The sequence below is a fragment of the Colletotrichum jinshuiense genome, chromosome 8 (assembly GCF_051148585.1).
Source record: "Colletotrichum jinshuiense chromosome 8, complete sequence".
In the NCBI taxonomy this organism is placed as follows: Eukaryota; Fungi; Ascomycota; class Sordariomycetes; order Glomerellales; family Glomerellaceae; genus Colletotrichum; species Colletotrichum jinshuiense.
Genome location: NC_139315.1, coordinates 1626805 through 1641734, shown reverse-complemented (window position 1 = coordinate 1641734; position 14930 = coordinate 1626805). Strand labels below are relative to the sequence as shown.

Below are 14930 nucleotides of genomic sequence, written 5' to 3'. Positions count from 1 at the left end.
AATGATCAAGAAATTAAAATTGTGATTAATACCGAGGATCAACCAGCTCAGATAAAGGACGGCATCATGTCTTGGCTCTTCTTCTGCTCGGGCTGTTCTTCCTTCTTGCCCTGCCCCCGTCGTTCTTGCCTTGCGTTGATTCTGCGATTCTTGAATCTCGTAAACAGTTCGTCGTCATCATCATCATTGTCATCATTGCTGACACTCGGTGCCGTTTTCTTCGTCGTACTGGCCGACGAAACTGGCATCGCCGTCATCGTCGTGGGTATTCCTCGGCTGTGCGAAGCACGCCTTGTGCCTTCGGTTCGGGTGTCGCTCGCAAAAACAGTCTGCTGCTTCGTGATGACCCGCGCCGGTGCTTTCGGGACGGTCTTCAAAGGGTGGCCACTCCCCGCAGTCCCAAGTTGGTTGCGCACAGCCTCTCTCCTCGCCGGAGCCACAGCCGGACCTCCGAGGTCATCGCTATCATCGTCCGTCTCCGTCTCGCTATCCTGCTTTCGCTTGAGCACGGCCGCCGACCTCTTACTCTGAGGCCTCACAAGCCCTCCGAAAAAAGACGAAGCCCTGCCCCCAGAATCCGTCTTCGTAAGCGCCATGAGCGGCACCTCCTTCGTCATCGGGCTGTCCATCAGACCCTGCAGCGACGTGCCCCGCCACGGCACGACCGTTTCGTCGCCGCTCTCCTCGTCGCCCCTTCCGGCCTCCCGCTTGGCCCGGCGCAGCGCCTCGCGCTGCTTCTTCCTACGCAGCAGTTCCTCCTGGCGTTTGCGCGCGAGCTCGGTGAGGGACCCGACGACCGGGCGGGAGATGTTCTTGATGGTCTCGGCGTTCTGGGAGCGCGTCTGAACCTTGAGGCGCTGGTACTCCGCCGCGTGGAGGTGCGCGGTGTACTGGCCCGCGATGGTGAAGAGCTCGTCTTCGACCATGCGGTACTTGTCGTCGTTGTCGATGCCCTCCGTCATGAAGCTGGGGAAGCGTTAGCGCCGCGACCACATATGAAGCGGGAGAAAATTTACGTTTCTTGAATGGGTTCTGGCGGTGGCGAGGTCGAAGGGCTTTTCTCTGTAAAGTCTCGGTTAGGTGTGACTGTAAGGAAACCCGTCTATGAGCACGTGCCTCTGAGGAAGCCATCTGTGTAGCCGGGCTTGCGGCTGGAGTTCTCGCGTTGTGTTGGAGTCTCGGGCGCCCGTGATGGCCTGCTTTGCGGTGTAGCGAACTTGTTGGAAGAGGCCGAGTGAGTCGGCTTCGTCTTAGATGGTGTCCTTGCAGGCGCATCGCGATCCCATGGAAGTCGTCGCGTCATGGTTCAGAGTCGCCGGCGGGGGGTGCGATCCTCGTATTCGGTGTGGAGACTCATGTTCCGTTGGCGTATGATTGAAGTTGTAAGATATTTCAATATATGGACGCGTAAAAAGAAGGGAACTTGGTGAGCGATTGCGACAGGCACCGTCGACACCGTTGCATGTGAACTGCTTTGAGTTCAAGATGAGATTAGGCAAGTGAGTGAGTCCGAGGTCCACTAACATATAAGCAGGTGTGGGGCCTCACCCACTTCACCAGTAGGCCGGTTGCCCCACTTCAGCACTGAATAAGGTAGATACCTTTAAGGGGAAGACGGACTACCTCGTTTAAGGCATCAAAGTTGGCATCGTTGCGCCACGGAACAAACCATGACAGGAGACAGGTTTCGCAGAGAATGATATTTTTGATAAAAGAAAAGTCCCAGATCCGGGATATGACTATCTCAACGCTATGAGTTTGAACTTTTTTATCTATTACCCGTACCCAGCCCAAGACATAATACACAACTCCATCAACCCAGGTTGAATTCACTGGCTTGGTCCATCACAGCCCTCATCTTCATCCTCATCTTATTCTCCATCTCGAATGAATCGGCTCCCCCGCCCGTCTCAATGTCGTCCATGGCATCGCCTGTCGGCCTGTGGTCGGTTTGGCGTCTCTCCACTCTCTTGTTGGTCGCCCTCTTCTTCAAGACGACCTTCTTGCTGTCATGGCCGCCGCGTCCAACGCCGGACGGCGCCTCGCGCAGACCGTATGCCTTGGCCATGTGGCCGAGATGCAGCTCCTTGATGTCGAAATACACGCGCTCCTCTTTGACGTGCGTCGCGTACGCCCTGATGTGCGAGCGGAAAGCTTTGCGTGCCTCGTCAAGAAGCTTGGTTGATAGTGGCAGAAGGAGGCGCTGTTCGAGATGGAGCTGAAGGTTTTCGGCGCGGGCATTGAATCTCTTGTCGGTCGCCGGGAGCGGGGTCGTGTCCGTGTCCGCCGGGAACTCCATTGATGTTGTAAGACCGCGCTGGAGGACGGCGTCGTAGAGTTCGGGCTTGGGAGGGCTGGCATTCTTGGCTCTAAGGAGGTCGATATAACCTTCTTCGCAGCCAGGCATGAGGAACAGGACAGCCTTTCCGGGACGGCCGGCACGAGCTGTACGACCGATACGGTGGACGTGGTCTGCTGCGCTGAAGGCGGGGTCGTATTCGACGACGAGCTCGACGGAGGGCACATCGAGACCACGGGATGCGATGTCGGTGGTGATGAGGATTGTTGGGTCTTGGCACTTGCTGTACGACGCCAGCGTAGCTGTGCGCACGGGTTGGGGAAGGGAACCGTGCAGTTTGTGGAGAACAATGTTGGTGTTGGCGGCTGAGGTGATGTATGCCGACGGGGCAACGGTGTTTGCGATTGGTGAGGTATTGTCTGACTTCTCGTTGCCGGACGGCGGCTGCCGCAGGAGGTCAAAATGGTAGTCGACGGAATCGGCACAAGACAGGAAGATGATGGCCTTCATCACCGACCCCTTGCGTGAAAACGTCGACTTCAAAAGCGCTATCAGGGTGACCAGCCGCAGCTTGGCCGGGACGATCAAGTAGTTCTGTTTCAGTTGCGCCGGAGCCTCAAACTTGACCTCCTCTCCGTCTTGCTGGTCCTCCTCTGACGTCGAGATGTGCACGGCATCCTCCAGACTGATCTCGCCGAGCTTCTGGACGTTCATCTTCATGGTGGCCGAGCAAAGAACGGTCACGCGACGCTGGGGAAGGGCAGCGAGAGAGACGCCGTTGGCTGTCGAATCAGCCAGGGGTCCCTCTCGGATTTTGGTGACAATGGCGCGCAGTTCCGCCTCGAAACCCATCTCCATCAAGCGATCGCCCTCGTCGAGAACCAGCCACCTGACGGTGCCAACATCGAGACTCTTGGTGTGTTCCAGGTGATCGCTCAAACGACCGGGTGTTGCGATGAGAATGTTGACGCCCTTTCGCAGGCGGCTTTTCTCGGAGTGTTTGCTCTCACCACCGATAACCGTTGTGGACACCAGGTAAGGGGGGAGAATCTGGGCAAGCACAAGCTCAATCTGCCTGCAAAGTTCACGGGTTGGCGCCATGACGATGGCGAACAGGCCCGAATCTCTCTTGATCTGGCCCTCGACGGACAGGATCCGCTGGAGGATGGGCAACAGGTAGGCCAGGGTCTTTCCGGAACCGGTCTGCGCTTGCACGAAGGCATCGCTGTCGTCCTTGATTAATTGAGGAATGACCTTGGCTTGGATACCTGTCGGCGCCTTCAGCTGTATCTTGCCAGACAGCGTCAGGGCCAGGCGTCTTGAGATGCCGAGGGCGTGGAAGCTCGCGGCTTCTTCTGAAAGAGGGGCGTTTGAGGGCTCGGTCGCCTTTTCCTCAACCTTCTCGCCATCCTGCGGCTCGTCGAAGATGGTCTTTGGCGTGGGGTTGTAAGAGAAAAGCTTCGAGGTGATCTGGCCGTCTCTTGGCTGGCCGCCGGTGGAGATGCTGCCCGGCGGCAGCTTGCCGTTCTGGTAGCCAATGCGCCGGGCAGGCTCTGGTCTTTGTCGCTTTGGCGGACGTTCATAAGAATCGTCGTCGTCGCCGGGGCGGTCGTCTCTCTGGGGCTTCTTGGATCCGGGCGTGTATCTCTGGGGAGGCGGGGCATCTAATGTTGGTGATGAAGGACGCTTGTCCGGGCCCTGGTTCGCAATCCTCTGCGCCTTGTTCCTGTCGCGCCAGCGACCACCCTGGATCTTGACGTGGGACTTGATAGGACCACTCCCCAGGTCAAAGTTGAGAATCATACCATCTTCAGCCATTTTGTCGATGAGATTGCCGTTGGTCGTAGGACTGAGTGAGTGCTAGGTCGCTCAGAAGCTTAGGAAAATTTCAGACAATCAGAGTCTTATCGCGCGATCGGTGATTAGATAAGGCCCACTCAGTCCACACCAATCATGCATCTTGCCCCATCGTGTGCTCGGACCAGTTTATGCTGGTTCATCGGGCTCACCTGTGCAGGGGTAAGCAAACACGGTGAGCAATGTCGTTCATCTCATTCACGATGTCTGGTAACAGGGTGAGCATATGAGTACCAGCGTGCCGTTCGATATACGCTACACTGAGCGAGACATTTTGTAATATAACTTCATGAGATATAAACTGGAAGCACTCTGAACGGCACTTCTTGGCCCAATAGATGAGATCTCTCTATCCTTTACACGGCAACGGCCCTGCATTCTGCTGCAACACCCAGACAGCCTTGTATACGCAAAGAAGCCAGTTTTCTGTCTGACGAGCCGATGGGAGAATGGACTAGGTTTCATAATGAAATTGGGATCGGAGAAACGGGAAACATGTGCAGATATGAAAGAACCCTATCAATAAGGTCTCTAAGGGGGCGAGGGAGGGTTCTTGGCTGCAAGTTTTGATGTCAGACGCCTACTTGTAATGAGGCGAAGTGATGGACAGAAAGTCACTGATGAGTTGGTAGTTGATGCATACCGCAAACTACGCCTGAAATCGCAAAATATCGAGCCAACCCTCTCCACGTGGAGACGTAACACACTTGATAACATGTGAAGAAGAAGACGATATTTTTTTTAGAAAGGAAAAAAAATTAAAAAGGAGAAACAAAACAACGTCGATTCCGGCCACTGACGGCGGTGGGAGGGGAAAAAGCCAACTCGCAGGAATTGCAAAAAGTTTTGATGCGGCCAGTGTGGATTGAACACACGACCTTCAGATTAAGTGATTGAAGTTGACTTCAGTCTGACGCTCTCCCAACTGAGCTATGTCCGCCGCATTTGATTGATGCTTAGCTGAGCCGGGTTTGAGAACTATGACCCACACCATCCGCGTCTCGACCCCCCCGTTTTTTTTTTCAGGGTCCGCGATCACTACCTGGGGACCGGTTGAGCAGTAGACCTGGACCACTGATATTCAGGTAATATTGATGTTACGATGGCAGCGTCACCATTATTTGTTTCTCGAGGGTGTGCAACACGGGGTTGGCCCATAAACAACAATGGATGCCTCTGGTGCCGCTCAATAACAGGACTTGTCAAGCCACGAGCCAGTATTCCCTGTCATTCCACAAGAGAAACGAAAGGATAGGATGTCCAGGGAGAGAAACCCCCCAAAATAAAGGTCTTTGAACTCCTCGCGTGTGTTTTTTTTGGAAACTTCCGTCATATATACGGCGCTGCAGCTATTTGCCTGCCAAAGCTACCAAAAAACAAAGAAGAGAAAAAAAGAAGAAAAAGCTCGGAATATCACCACGCGCCCTCTCCCTCAAGACAGCCACCCGGCGTAGACGCCGAGCTCCTCGCGCCTCGCGCCCTCCATCTCGCCCTTGACGTCCAGCAGCCGCACCCGCGCGCCCTTGTCCCGGGCCCACGCCTCGAGGAACTCCTCGACGCGCCTCTGCGTCGCCTCGTCGTCGCGCATGGCCAGCGCGAGCGCGTCGAAGCCGCCCGCGCCCGGCACGACGCCGCCCAGCACGCCCTCGACGCCGCCCAGCGCGTCCAGCAGCTCCGTCTGGGACGCCGGCTCGATCGGCACCCCGCTGCCCTCCCCCATCTCCCGGATCAGCCTCCGCACGTCGCCGACCGCCGCGCCCACGCCCTCGACCCTGCCCTCCCTGAGCACGGCCGCCAGGCCCTCGTTCTTGCTCTGCAGGTCGTCCCACAGCGCCTTGGACGCCTCGGGCTCCTTCTTCCTCCACTCCAGCACCTTCTTGACCATGCCGACCGTCTGGCTGCCGCAGTCGACGTCGCACATGCGCAGGCACACGCCGGCGGGCAGGCTGACGCCCGCCTTGTCGACCTCGACGTCCCACGCGAGGACCTCGTCCACCTTGCGCACCAGCGCCTCGGCGAACCCGGGGGCGCCGGGGGCGCCGAGGTCGGACAGCAGGGAGGGCGAGAAGCGGCGGTAGCGGCACGACCCGAAGACGGCGGCGGCGACGTCGAAGCCGGAGCCGACCTTGCCCTGGGCGGCGCAGTGCGCCGCCTGCGCGAGGTTGTGCAGCGTGTGCTTCCCGGCCTCGGACGAGAGGTCGAAGAGCGACTGCGGGAGGTGGTGGGTGAGCAGCGCCGCGGTGAGGGATGTGACCAGCGCGGCCGACGACCCGAGGCCCGTCTTGTGCGCCTCGCCGATGGTGTGCGGGTAGCGCGCGAAGCGGGCCCTCTGGTCCTTGCTGCCGGGATCGGCGACGGCGGATGCGGGGTCCTGGTCCGGGAGCGAGTAGTAGTCGTTGTCGGCGAGGATGATGAGGCGGGTCGAGGTCAGGGAGTTGCTGGGGCGTTGCTTGCTGACGCTGGCGATGTAGGTGAGGGCGTAGCTGAGCGTCGTCTCGACGAACGGGTTGGGGCTGATTTTGGAGCCGCTGTGAGGAGGAGGTGAGTGAGTGTTTGTGAGAGTGAGCGGGCAAGTGAGTGAGTGAGTAGTGACGATGGCAATTATGTGAGATGAATCACAAAGCGCGGGCCAAAGAGACCACACGCCCTATCGGGCATTGCTGGCTTTCACCCAGCACAATGGCCCTGCGCGATATATCGAAGGGGGGCCCCTCAACAACCATCCTGACAAAACCCCACCTCTCACATATATCACCGCAACAGCAACTCAACCCCACAGGACTTTCATAGCAACGCAAAAGGAGCAAAAGATGGAGAGAGTGTGTGAGACGGGAGAGAAGAATGTGAAAGGGAACAGAAGAAGAAGAAGGAAAAAAGGAGGGCAAAAACTTACACCTGCAGCTGCGTGACCGTAATGCCCCCGTCCTCGGGAGCGAGATGGAACCCGTAGCGCCACACGGCGTCCAGGAACTGCGGGCTCTCGACGACGATCTCGGTGAGGTGCACGCCCGGAATGGTGTGGATCTCGGAGGCCACGACGTTGACGCGGGCGCTGAGCCCGAAGACGAGGCCCGTGTAGGCCCGGTCCAGGACGAGGTAGCCGCCTGCGAGGAGCACCTTGCCCGGGGCGGAAACGGCCGTCGTGGGGTGAGTCGAAGCCGTCATGTTTGCTTTTCCCGCGTGGTTTTTTATGTATATACCTTTCTTCTTCTTCTTTTTCCACGCTCTAATGTTTTTCTTTTCCCCCGTTGCTTCCGGTTCGGTATACCCTTATTTTTGTTTTCTGGCCTTCTCTCTCTCTGTCTTTCTCTCGGCGCCTTGCCACCGCGCGGTTATACAGTTGAAATTTCTTCGAACAATTGAAACTGGGCTGGCGTGACGCTCAAAGATCCGAGTCTCTGATCCCCTTAATGAAAAACTGCCCGAAAGACGAGGCACGAATGAGGGGTGGAAATATGATGACGCAGACGTGATGAAGGTGAGGCAGCTAGTTGAAAGTTTGATATGTAAAAGCGCATCGCGGGAGAGAAGAGGGGAGGATGGCAGTGTCGGGCATACGGTGTGGCTGTCCGTATGCACGGGTTTTGCACTGTGTGGCCCATCCACTGCCTCCGGCCCGATGAATCACGATCTGATGCCGCCGAGCATGGCTTACTCGTTCAGGGCGACCCGGGCGTCACACTCGGGAAAGATGCCACATGGTCAGACAATATCAAAGCTCACCGGCTGTCAAAAATCTACAGAGAGAGAGAGAGAGAGAGCCCCGACCCATCTCCACAATGTTTCTTGAAACATTGAGAGACATAAAACACCGAGGCCATTCTGTAAGCACGGATGGCAACTGTCTGACAGACAAGACAGGCCAAAGCATCTATCCCACAAGGCAAAATAGCAATCAAGGTGAACAGTAAACAAGTATTTTTTGTTGGATGCTGCCAATAATATACATACAGCAGGATCACATGCCCTTCATGACATGTCGTCGTAACCCGACGTCCAGATATCCATTCCCATCCGTTCATGATCCTCTATGCTGCATTCCGCTTCTATCCGGCGCCCTCTTTTTTTTATAGGGAGTGGGGTTGTATCTATGGTTTGGGCCAATGGCCGTCATCGCTCGCTTTCCGGTAAAAAGCCCCTGGACGGGTGTGCTCAGTCGCCTTGACCCCCCTTTTGCTTCCTAAACGCCGTGCCGCCCGAAACATCGGGAAACAAAATCGACTCCCAATCAAAACTCCAAAAACCAAACATGAACGTAAGGAAATGTTTCCGGCGCACTGCCATTAATCAACCTGGCCGCCCATCCTGCCCAGACACCCCAACCCTCAGCCCACCCGACTTCAAAACACAACGGGGTATCAAGGAACACGGTAGATGAGGGCAAATACAAAGGAAATATGCACACTCGGTAGGAACATGCAGAGCAGCTGCTCGATGCACGTTTCCATCATCGGATAAAGGAGGCGAGACGGTGTGGCGGAGGATGCTTAGTTCTGAGCAACGGCTTCCTCACCACCACCGCCGCCAAGAAGCTCCAGCACCTTGTTGACAACGGCGCTGGGGTAGCCGCGGCAGAGCATCTCACCCACAACACCCTTGGCCTGCTCGCGCTCCTCGACGGCAAGGTATGCGCGGGTCATGGCCTCGTATGTGCTGGGCTCTCGCTTGGCGTGGCCGACAGAGTTGTAAATGGCCTGCGCCTTCTCGATCTTCTTCTCCGCGGCCCAACCGTGGATCAGAGTGTTGGCGATGTACGGCGTCATCTCAACACCGCGCCTGCGCATTTGACCAAGGACAGCCTCGGTGTCTGCAACCTTGTGGTTGGCCACCATCGCCTCGAACAGGGCCTGGAAAAGGCTGGCGTTGGCCGAGACGGACCGGTCGGCCATGACGGAGTCGAACACCTTGCGGGCGCCTTCCATGTCGTGGAGGTTGCAGCCACGAGCGTGGACAAGGGCGGCGAAGTGAACGGCCTCGGGCTTCTGACCAGATGAGCGGATGGCCTCGAGAACGCTCTCGGCAGCGGCCATGTCGATGGGCTCGAGGGTTGCGTGGGTGTCGACGAGAAGCTTGTAGGTGTGTGCGGTGGGAGCAATGCCCTTGGCCTTCATGCGCTCGTAGTAGGCAAGGACCTTGGACTTGTCACGCTTGGTGGTCAAGAAGAACTGCATCATGCTGTTGTAGGGAGCGGGGCGGGCCTTGTAGTTGGGCATGGCCTCCATCTCGTCGAACAGCTCCTCGGCGAACTTCTCGTCGCTGACTCGGCAGAGAGCGTTGACAATGGTGCCGTACGTGACGGAAGTGGGCTTGATACCAAGAGCACGCATCTCGGCGAAGTAGAACAGGCAGTCGTCAATGCGGCGAGCCTTGCCCAGCTTGCCAATCAGAGCGTTGTACAAGAAGGAGCTCGGCTCAACGCCCTCGGCCTTGGCCCGGTGGAAGATCTTGACAGCCTCGGAAGCCTCATCAAAGGTCTTGGCGGACTCCTTGAGTGTGGTGATGTACAGTCCGAAGGTGTTGGCAGAAGGCGCCGCGCCCATGGCGAGAAGCTCCTGGTGGTACTGCTCGGCCATCGGGCGGTGACCGATGGTGAGACACGCGCCGACCATGGCATCCAGGATAGACGACCAGCCATAGCGAACAACGGCATACTGAGCGAGCAAGGGAACGTCGGTGCGGGCCATGGCGAGAATGTCGTTGCACAACTCCATCTTGCCGTCGCGGGCGGCGGCGGAAATCAACTTGGCGTACGTGATGTAGCGAGGGTGACGGCCGGCGCGGCGCATGTTACGGAACCGAGTAAGTGCATCTTGAAGCTTGGGTCCCTTGCGGCCGTGGGTGCCCTCGAGCTCATCGGAGATGAGCGAGGAGCCCTTGAAGTCGGTGTTGTGTGCGTAGGGGTCAAACGAGTCCTCGAAGCTGGAAACGGTGGCGGTGGAATCGAAGGGAGACACGGAGAGGTTCGGCGGGTGGCTGGATACTTGAGAAGCCATCTCCCGGGGATCGGTGATGCCCCTGTTGCTCATGAATTGATGAACAAAGTCCATACCCTCCTCAATCTCGTCGGCGCTCTCAGGGCTGGCGGCCCGGATTCTCTGGAACATCAACTCCGACTCGGCCAAGCCCTCGGCGACCTGGCCAGAGCCGATCATGGCGATGGCGTACATAGCAGTTGGCTCAATGAGAGCACCAGTGACCTCAGTCTCGGGACTGCAGAGGATGTGCCAGTAGCGAGCCGCCGAGGCCACATCGCCCTGGCGGACGCTCAGGGCGAGAAGTGCCATCGCGGGGGTAGCGATCTGGCGGAAGTTGATGGGCAGGTTGGCGAAAGCGGCGAGGGCGGTGTGCTTGTCGCCGTGGTCCGCAGCGCGGGTGGCAAGGCTGCCCATGGGGTCCGCCCTGGTCTCGGCCTCGACAACCTGGGCCCAGCGAAGGGCCTCGTTGAAGATACCGCGGTCGGTGAAAGCCTTGACGAAACCAGTGCTGACAATGGCATCCTTGATGTCCCCAGCGCGGACTCCGTATTCCTTGATGACCTTCTCGTAGAACTTCATGGCGCCATCGGCCTTGTCAGAGACGATGTAAGCGTGAACAACGGCAGCGTACACCTCGGCGTCCAATCGGTCATTGAGGGTGGGCTCGCCGTTGTCGTTGGCGACGGCAAGGTCCTTGTACTCATTGTAGCACTCGACAGCGCTAACAAGATCGCCCGAAGTCGCGAATGCAGTGATCATGCTAGGGAACATGGCAGCGAAGGGGACAACACGGTTCAGCTCCATGTGCTCGTAAAGACGCAGCATGTCGGTGACGCGTCCGGCCTGAGCACATGCGGAAATGAGCTGGTGGTATGACTCGGCCGAGTAAGAAGCTCTCTGGGTGAGAACGGACTTCTCGAACATGTCCAAGGCCAGATCAAGTCTGTCATCCTCTGAGAGGATGGCATGCTCAAGCTCGTGGGAGGCGAACATGAACTTGCCGGGCTCGTCCATGCCACCAAAGCGCACACGCTTGTCATCGAGGGTCTTCTTGAGGGCCGCGACCTCGAGGGAGCGAGCAGCAAGAAGGCCGACCAAGATGTTGTAGGTATCGCTGTCCGGCACGACCTTGCGGCGGAGCATGTCAGCGTAGACGTCCAGGGCCTTGGAGACCATCTCGTTCTTGGCGGTGGGCAGGTGAATGGCAGCCATCAGCAGAGCATTGTAGGCGTTGGCGATGGGCTGCACGCCAGCGACAAGCATGGCCTCGAAAACGGCGGGGATCTCGGCGTAGCGGCCATCTTCAGAGAGCTTCAGGAGATGGTCGGCGTACACCTGAGATTGGGGGTCGAACGGGGGTGTAGCAGTCCGGGCTACACTGAAGGGCGACCGCGATCTGTCGATGGCCGGGGAGTGGTATGAGCGCACCGCGGAGCCACCCGGTGAAGCTGATCGAACAGAGTGTTCAGAAGCCTCTTCCAAAGCTTCTAAGCGGTTCCTTAATTCGATTTCCTTCTCGAGGGCTGCGTCGATCTCGGCCAGGGCAGCCTGGGCTTCTGGGGGGATAGCAGATGGTATCTCTCCATCTGGGGCAATGGCGTGCTCGTCGACATCGTGAGTCTTTGACTCGCCCACAAGAATGGAGGCGGGCGAAGGCTTCCACTCAATCTGTCGCTGGAACTGGAACTGGGTCCATTCCTTCTCGATGTCCTCCTCGGAGGCCTGCTGGTTCTGCAGCGCCTCAAAGTAAGCGTCTAGGCTTCCATGTTTGAGCTTCTCGTGGCGGTGGTCGGTAAGACCAGCGCTTGTCCGCTCGTTGTGGAAGGCGTTCTGGAGCTGGAAGGACTGGAGGCGGCCGAAGCGGTTGGTATTCCGACGGGCGAATGAGGGTCGGTTCTGGGTGTTGAGGATGGGGTGTGTGGCAGCTACGACGGACTGGGCGTAGCCGTGGGTGAACGATTTCGCGAATCCTTGACGGATAAAGTTCTGGTAGAGGGAGGAGTAGATGGTGGGCATTTAGAAGACACGGGGGAGGGGGAAATTCTGTTCCGCGCGGGATTGTCAGTAACGGCTGCTTTACAGGTTCATGATCGACAAGAGATGCGCGCGGAAGCTGTCATATCAGGCCGAAGCTTCAGATGACAGATTTGCAGCTGCAGCACGGTTGGAGATATTTCGCCACGGCAAAAAGCCGGGAACAATGACCGGCCGTACAAAAAAAAAAAAAAAATAGCTGGCATCAACGGCGGAGAGCAACAACTTACATGGGGAAAAGTGAGAGGACCGTTGCAGGTTCATTTGACAGCACCGTAGCCGTCAAATAAACGCGCGAATCTGATTAAAAGGGGGGGGTATAATGTTGGGGTTGGAAGGGAGAAAAGAGAGGGAAAGAAGCGACTGGAGGGGAGGGGGGGCCTCAGGTAGAAGTATTGGCATGAGATGGCCGGCTTGTTTTCCGTGTGTAAAAAGTTACAGGGTAGGGAGGTGGGCAGCGGGAGGTTTGAGATCGGACGGAATCAACGAGGCGAGCGTCGACGGCTCCTACACCCTGTCGCCGCCTTCTTTCTTTCTGTCGTCTCTGGAAGGAATGGAGAATGGAACAGAAAAGGCAGGACACGCTAGACAGGGGAAGGAAGGGGGGCTACGGCGAAAGCATGGCAGGGCCAGGGGCGAGCAGGGCGCTGAGAGTGACTTGAGGGACTTGAGCGACTTGAGCGACTTGGGGGGGAACATGAGCCAGGAGAATGCGCAAGCTGGGCCGCCTTTTTTTCTTTCTTTCGCGTGGATTCGGAGCCTGTCGCATTGACAGCGTCGGCCTCGTCCAGTGATGTCGCCCGCTGAAGGGCGCGCGGCGGGTACGTGACGGCCGAGGGTGGACTCGGGAACTTTAATTACCAAAGCCGTTGTCTTGTCCGTGTTTTCTGCGGTGGAGTTTTAATGACTCAGGCAGCAAACACCGAGCCCTGGGGCCCTGGGGCCCTGGGTCCAGCGTTGTTTGAGTCCTGTGAGTGGCTCAGGGCGGGCACTAGCCTCTCCCGCTGTGGCTCACTCCCTTGTCGTGTTTGGTATCACAAAAAGCAATGGTTGATTGGAATGGATCGTGACTCCTGGGTCAAGGCGAGAGAGATGAAGGGTACGGATACGGAACACACAAGCGCTTTCTCTGTCTCCGACCTTGTCTTTCTCGTTGGCAAGGACAGCAGTCAGTCTACAGAACAGGGTGGCCTCTACGCTACACTACCTACGTGCGCCTTACATGCCGGTGAGTGACGACGTTTGGGGTGGATTGGCTGGCCTCGGAGACGGCGCGGAAACCTCAACTATGCTCCGGCACCGAGAGAGAGAGTATGCGTGTCATCAGCTTGTTGCTGCCTTTGGCCCGGAAATCTTTCAGGAACACCTCGAGGGGGAAAGATACCTGAGGAGGGCGCAGAGGTACCTTGCTGCCACACACAGCGCAGTCAGGTCCGGTCTAATCACAGGTCACCGTCCCTCCCCTCCCTCGGTCTTCCAGGTTGGCTCCCGCAGCGAGATGACGACTCCCTGAGGACGCAAGATTGATCATCGCTGGCTGCAGACTAGGCTCCCTCTGGAACGTCAACGCCAGGACAAAAAAAAACACGGGGAAATTTGGGGAGCCAGCCAAGGGGCCTCCCAGGGCTCACGAGGGCAAAATGATTGCCAAATCAGGACGATGACTCTTTGATGTCTCCCCCCGTGTGGGCTCTCCTTGACCGTGTGCGGGCCCCTGCGAACGAGAAGAAACCGGCACCATTGCACTGGATTGCGTGGGGCCGGTCAAGGCTGGGGACGTCTCGTCAGAATGGATCTGCCTCTCCTCTCTGGCGGCGCTGTCCAATTGCTGTCTCTGCCATGTGTGCTGCTGCTGCTCCTCCCTTGTCGGCGAAGGTCGTGGACGCGAATAGATGACGGCTGCCATCTGACCAATCACGACGACGGCAAAGCTGGGAGAAGCCGGAAGACGCGGGATGGTCGGAGAGCCACCAGGAATCCACCGGGGAGGGCCACCACCACCAAGGGCCAAAAGGGCCCAATTCCATCCTGTCGGGAAGCTGCCTCCAGCCCCGCCTTTGCATTCCGTTCCCACCAGTGGCTGCGACCTGCCCTCGCCTCCCCTTGCTCCGGTACTTCCCCGCCGGTAGCGTGTGTTAGCCGTGCTCTGGTCAATGGGCGGTGATTCACCACACCCACCCAACACACATCCCAATCCTCGTGCGCAAATTTTTCTCACCACCAGAAAGCTCGAGGGTTTTCAGCCATCGAGATCGCCTCCCGCCCCTCCCCCCCCCCCTCCTCCACTGCCTCGAGGCCGTCGCAGTGGCTGAACAGTTGGCCATGATACGTGGCTCGTCAGCTTCGAGCGTCCCTATTCGCGGAGTAGGGCACCGGACATGTTCGTCCCCCCCTGCCACGTTGTCCCAGCCACAGCTCAACTTCACACATGAGGATTCAGACGGCATCGTCGCAACAACACGAGCAGAAAAGAAGAAAACAAAACAAGCAGCATCAAATCTCCCATCGTTTGGCCAAATCGCGTCCCACAGCAGCCACGCCCCCATGTCGTTTCCCCCTATCCCGGGTCGGTCCCCTCTAGGTACGGTAGTCTCTCTGCAGTACATGGCACACTACCATGTATACCATACTCTATAGCTCTATAGTGCCGACGGGCTACAAGTGTGCCCCATGTCCTTGGCCTCCTGTCAACACGACAATCCCGTCATCCCTTGCATCCGCGGACGAATGGCGGCGCACCCAAAATGGCAGAGTAATCTGCCCCT

The 14930-nt window shown here is 57.7% G+C and overlaps 4 protein-coding genes across 4 annotated transcripts; all 4 read right to left on the bottom strand.

Annotated features, from left to right (window-relative positions):
• Nucleotides 1-47: 47 nt before the first annotated feature.
• EsH8_VIII_000454 (uncharacterized protein) lies at nucleotides 48-1303 on the bottom strand (the record flags this gene model as incomplete). The annotated part of the gene is made up of 3 exons (XM_083269496.1): nucleotides 48-966; nucleotides 1017-1062; nucleotides 1117-1303. 3 exons carry the CDS (start codon nucleotides 1301-1303, stop codon nucleotides 48-50), a joined length of 1152 nt encoding a protein of 383 aa, XP_083129264.1.
• A 510-nt stretch (nucleotides 1304-1813) lies between these two features.
• Nucleotides 1814-4117, bottom strand: EsH8_VIII_000453 (P-loop containing nucleoside triphosphate hydrolase protein; the record flags this gene model as incomplete). The annotated part of the gene is made up of 1 exon (XM_083269495.1): nucleotides 1814-4117. The coding sequence occupies one exon, from the start codon at nucleotides 4115-4117 to the stop codon at nucleotides 1814-1816; it is 2304 nt and encodes a 767-aa protein (XP_083129263.1).
• A 1471-nt stretch (nucleotides 4118-5588) lies between these two features.
• Nucleotides 5589-7321, bottom strand: EsH8_VIII_000452 (phosphomevalonate kinase; the record flags this gene model as incomplete). Its single annotated transcript, XM_083269494.1, has 2 exons — nucleotides 5589-6684; nucleotides 7050-7321. 2 exons carry the CDS (start codon nucleotides 7319-7321, stop codon nucleotides 5589-5591), a joined length of 1368 nt encoding a protein of 455 aa, XP_083129262.1.
• A 1322-nt stretch (nucleotides 7322-8643) lies between these two features.
• EsH8_VIII_000451 (uncharacterized protein) lies at nucleotides 8644-12147 on the bottom strand (the record flags this gene model as incomplete). The annotated part of the gene is made up of 1 exon (XM_083269493.1): nucleotides 8644-12147. The coding sequence occupies one exon, from the start codon at nucleotides 12145-12147 to the stop codon at nucleotides 8644-8646; it is 3504 nt and encodes a 1167-aa protein (XP_083129261.1).
• Nucleotides 12148-14930: the final 2783 nt, after the last annotated feature.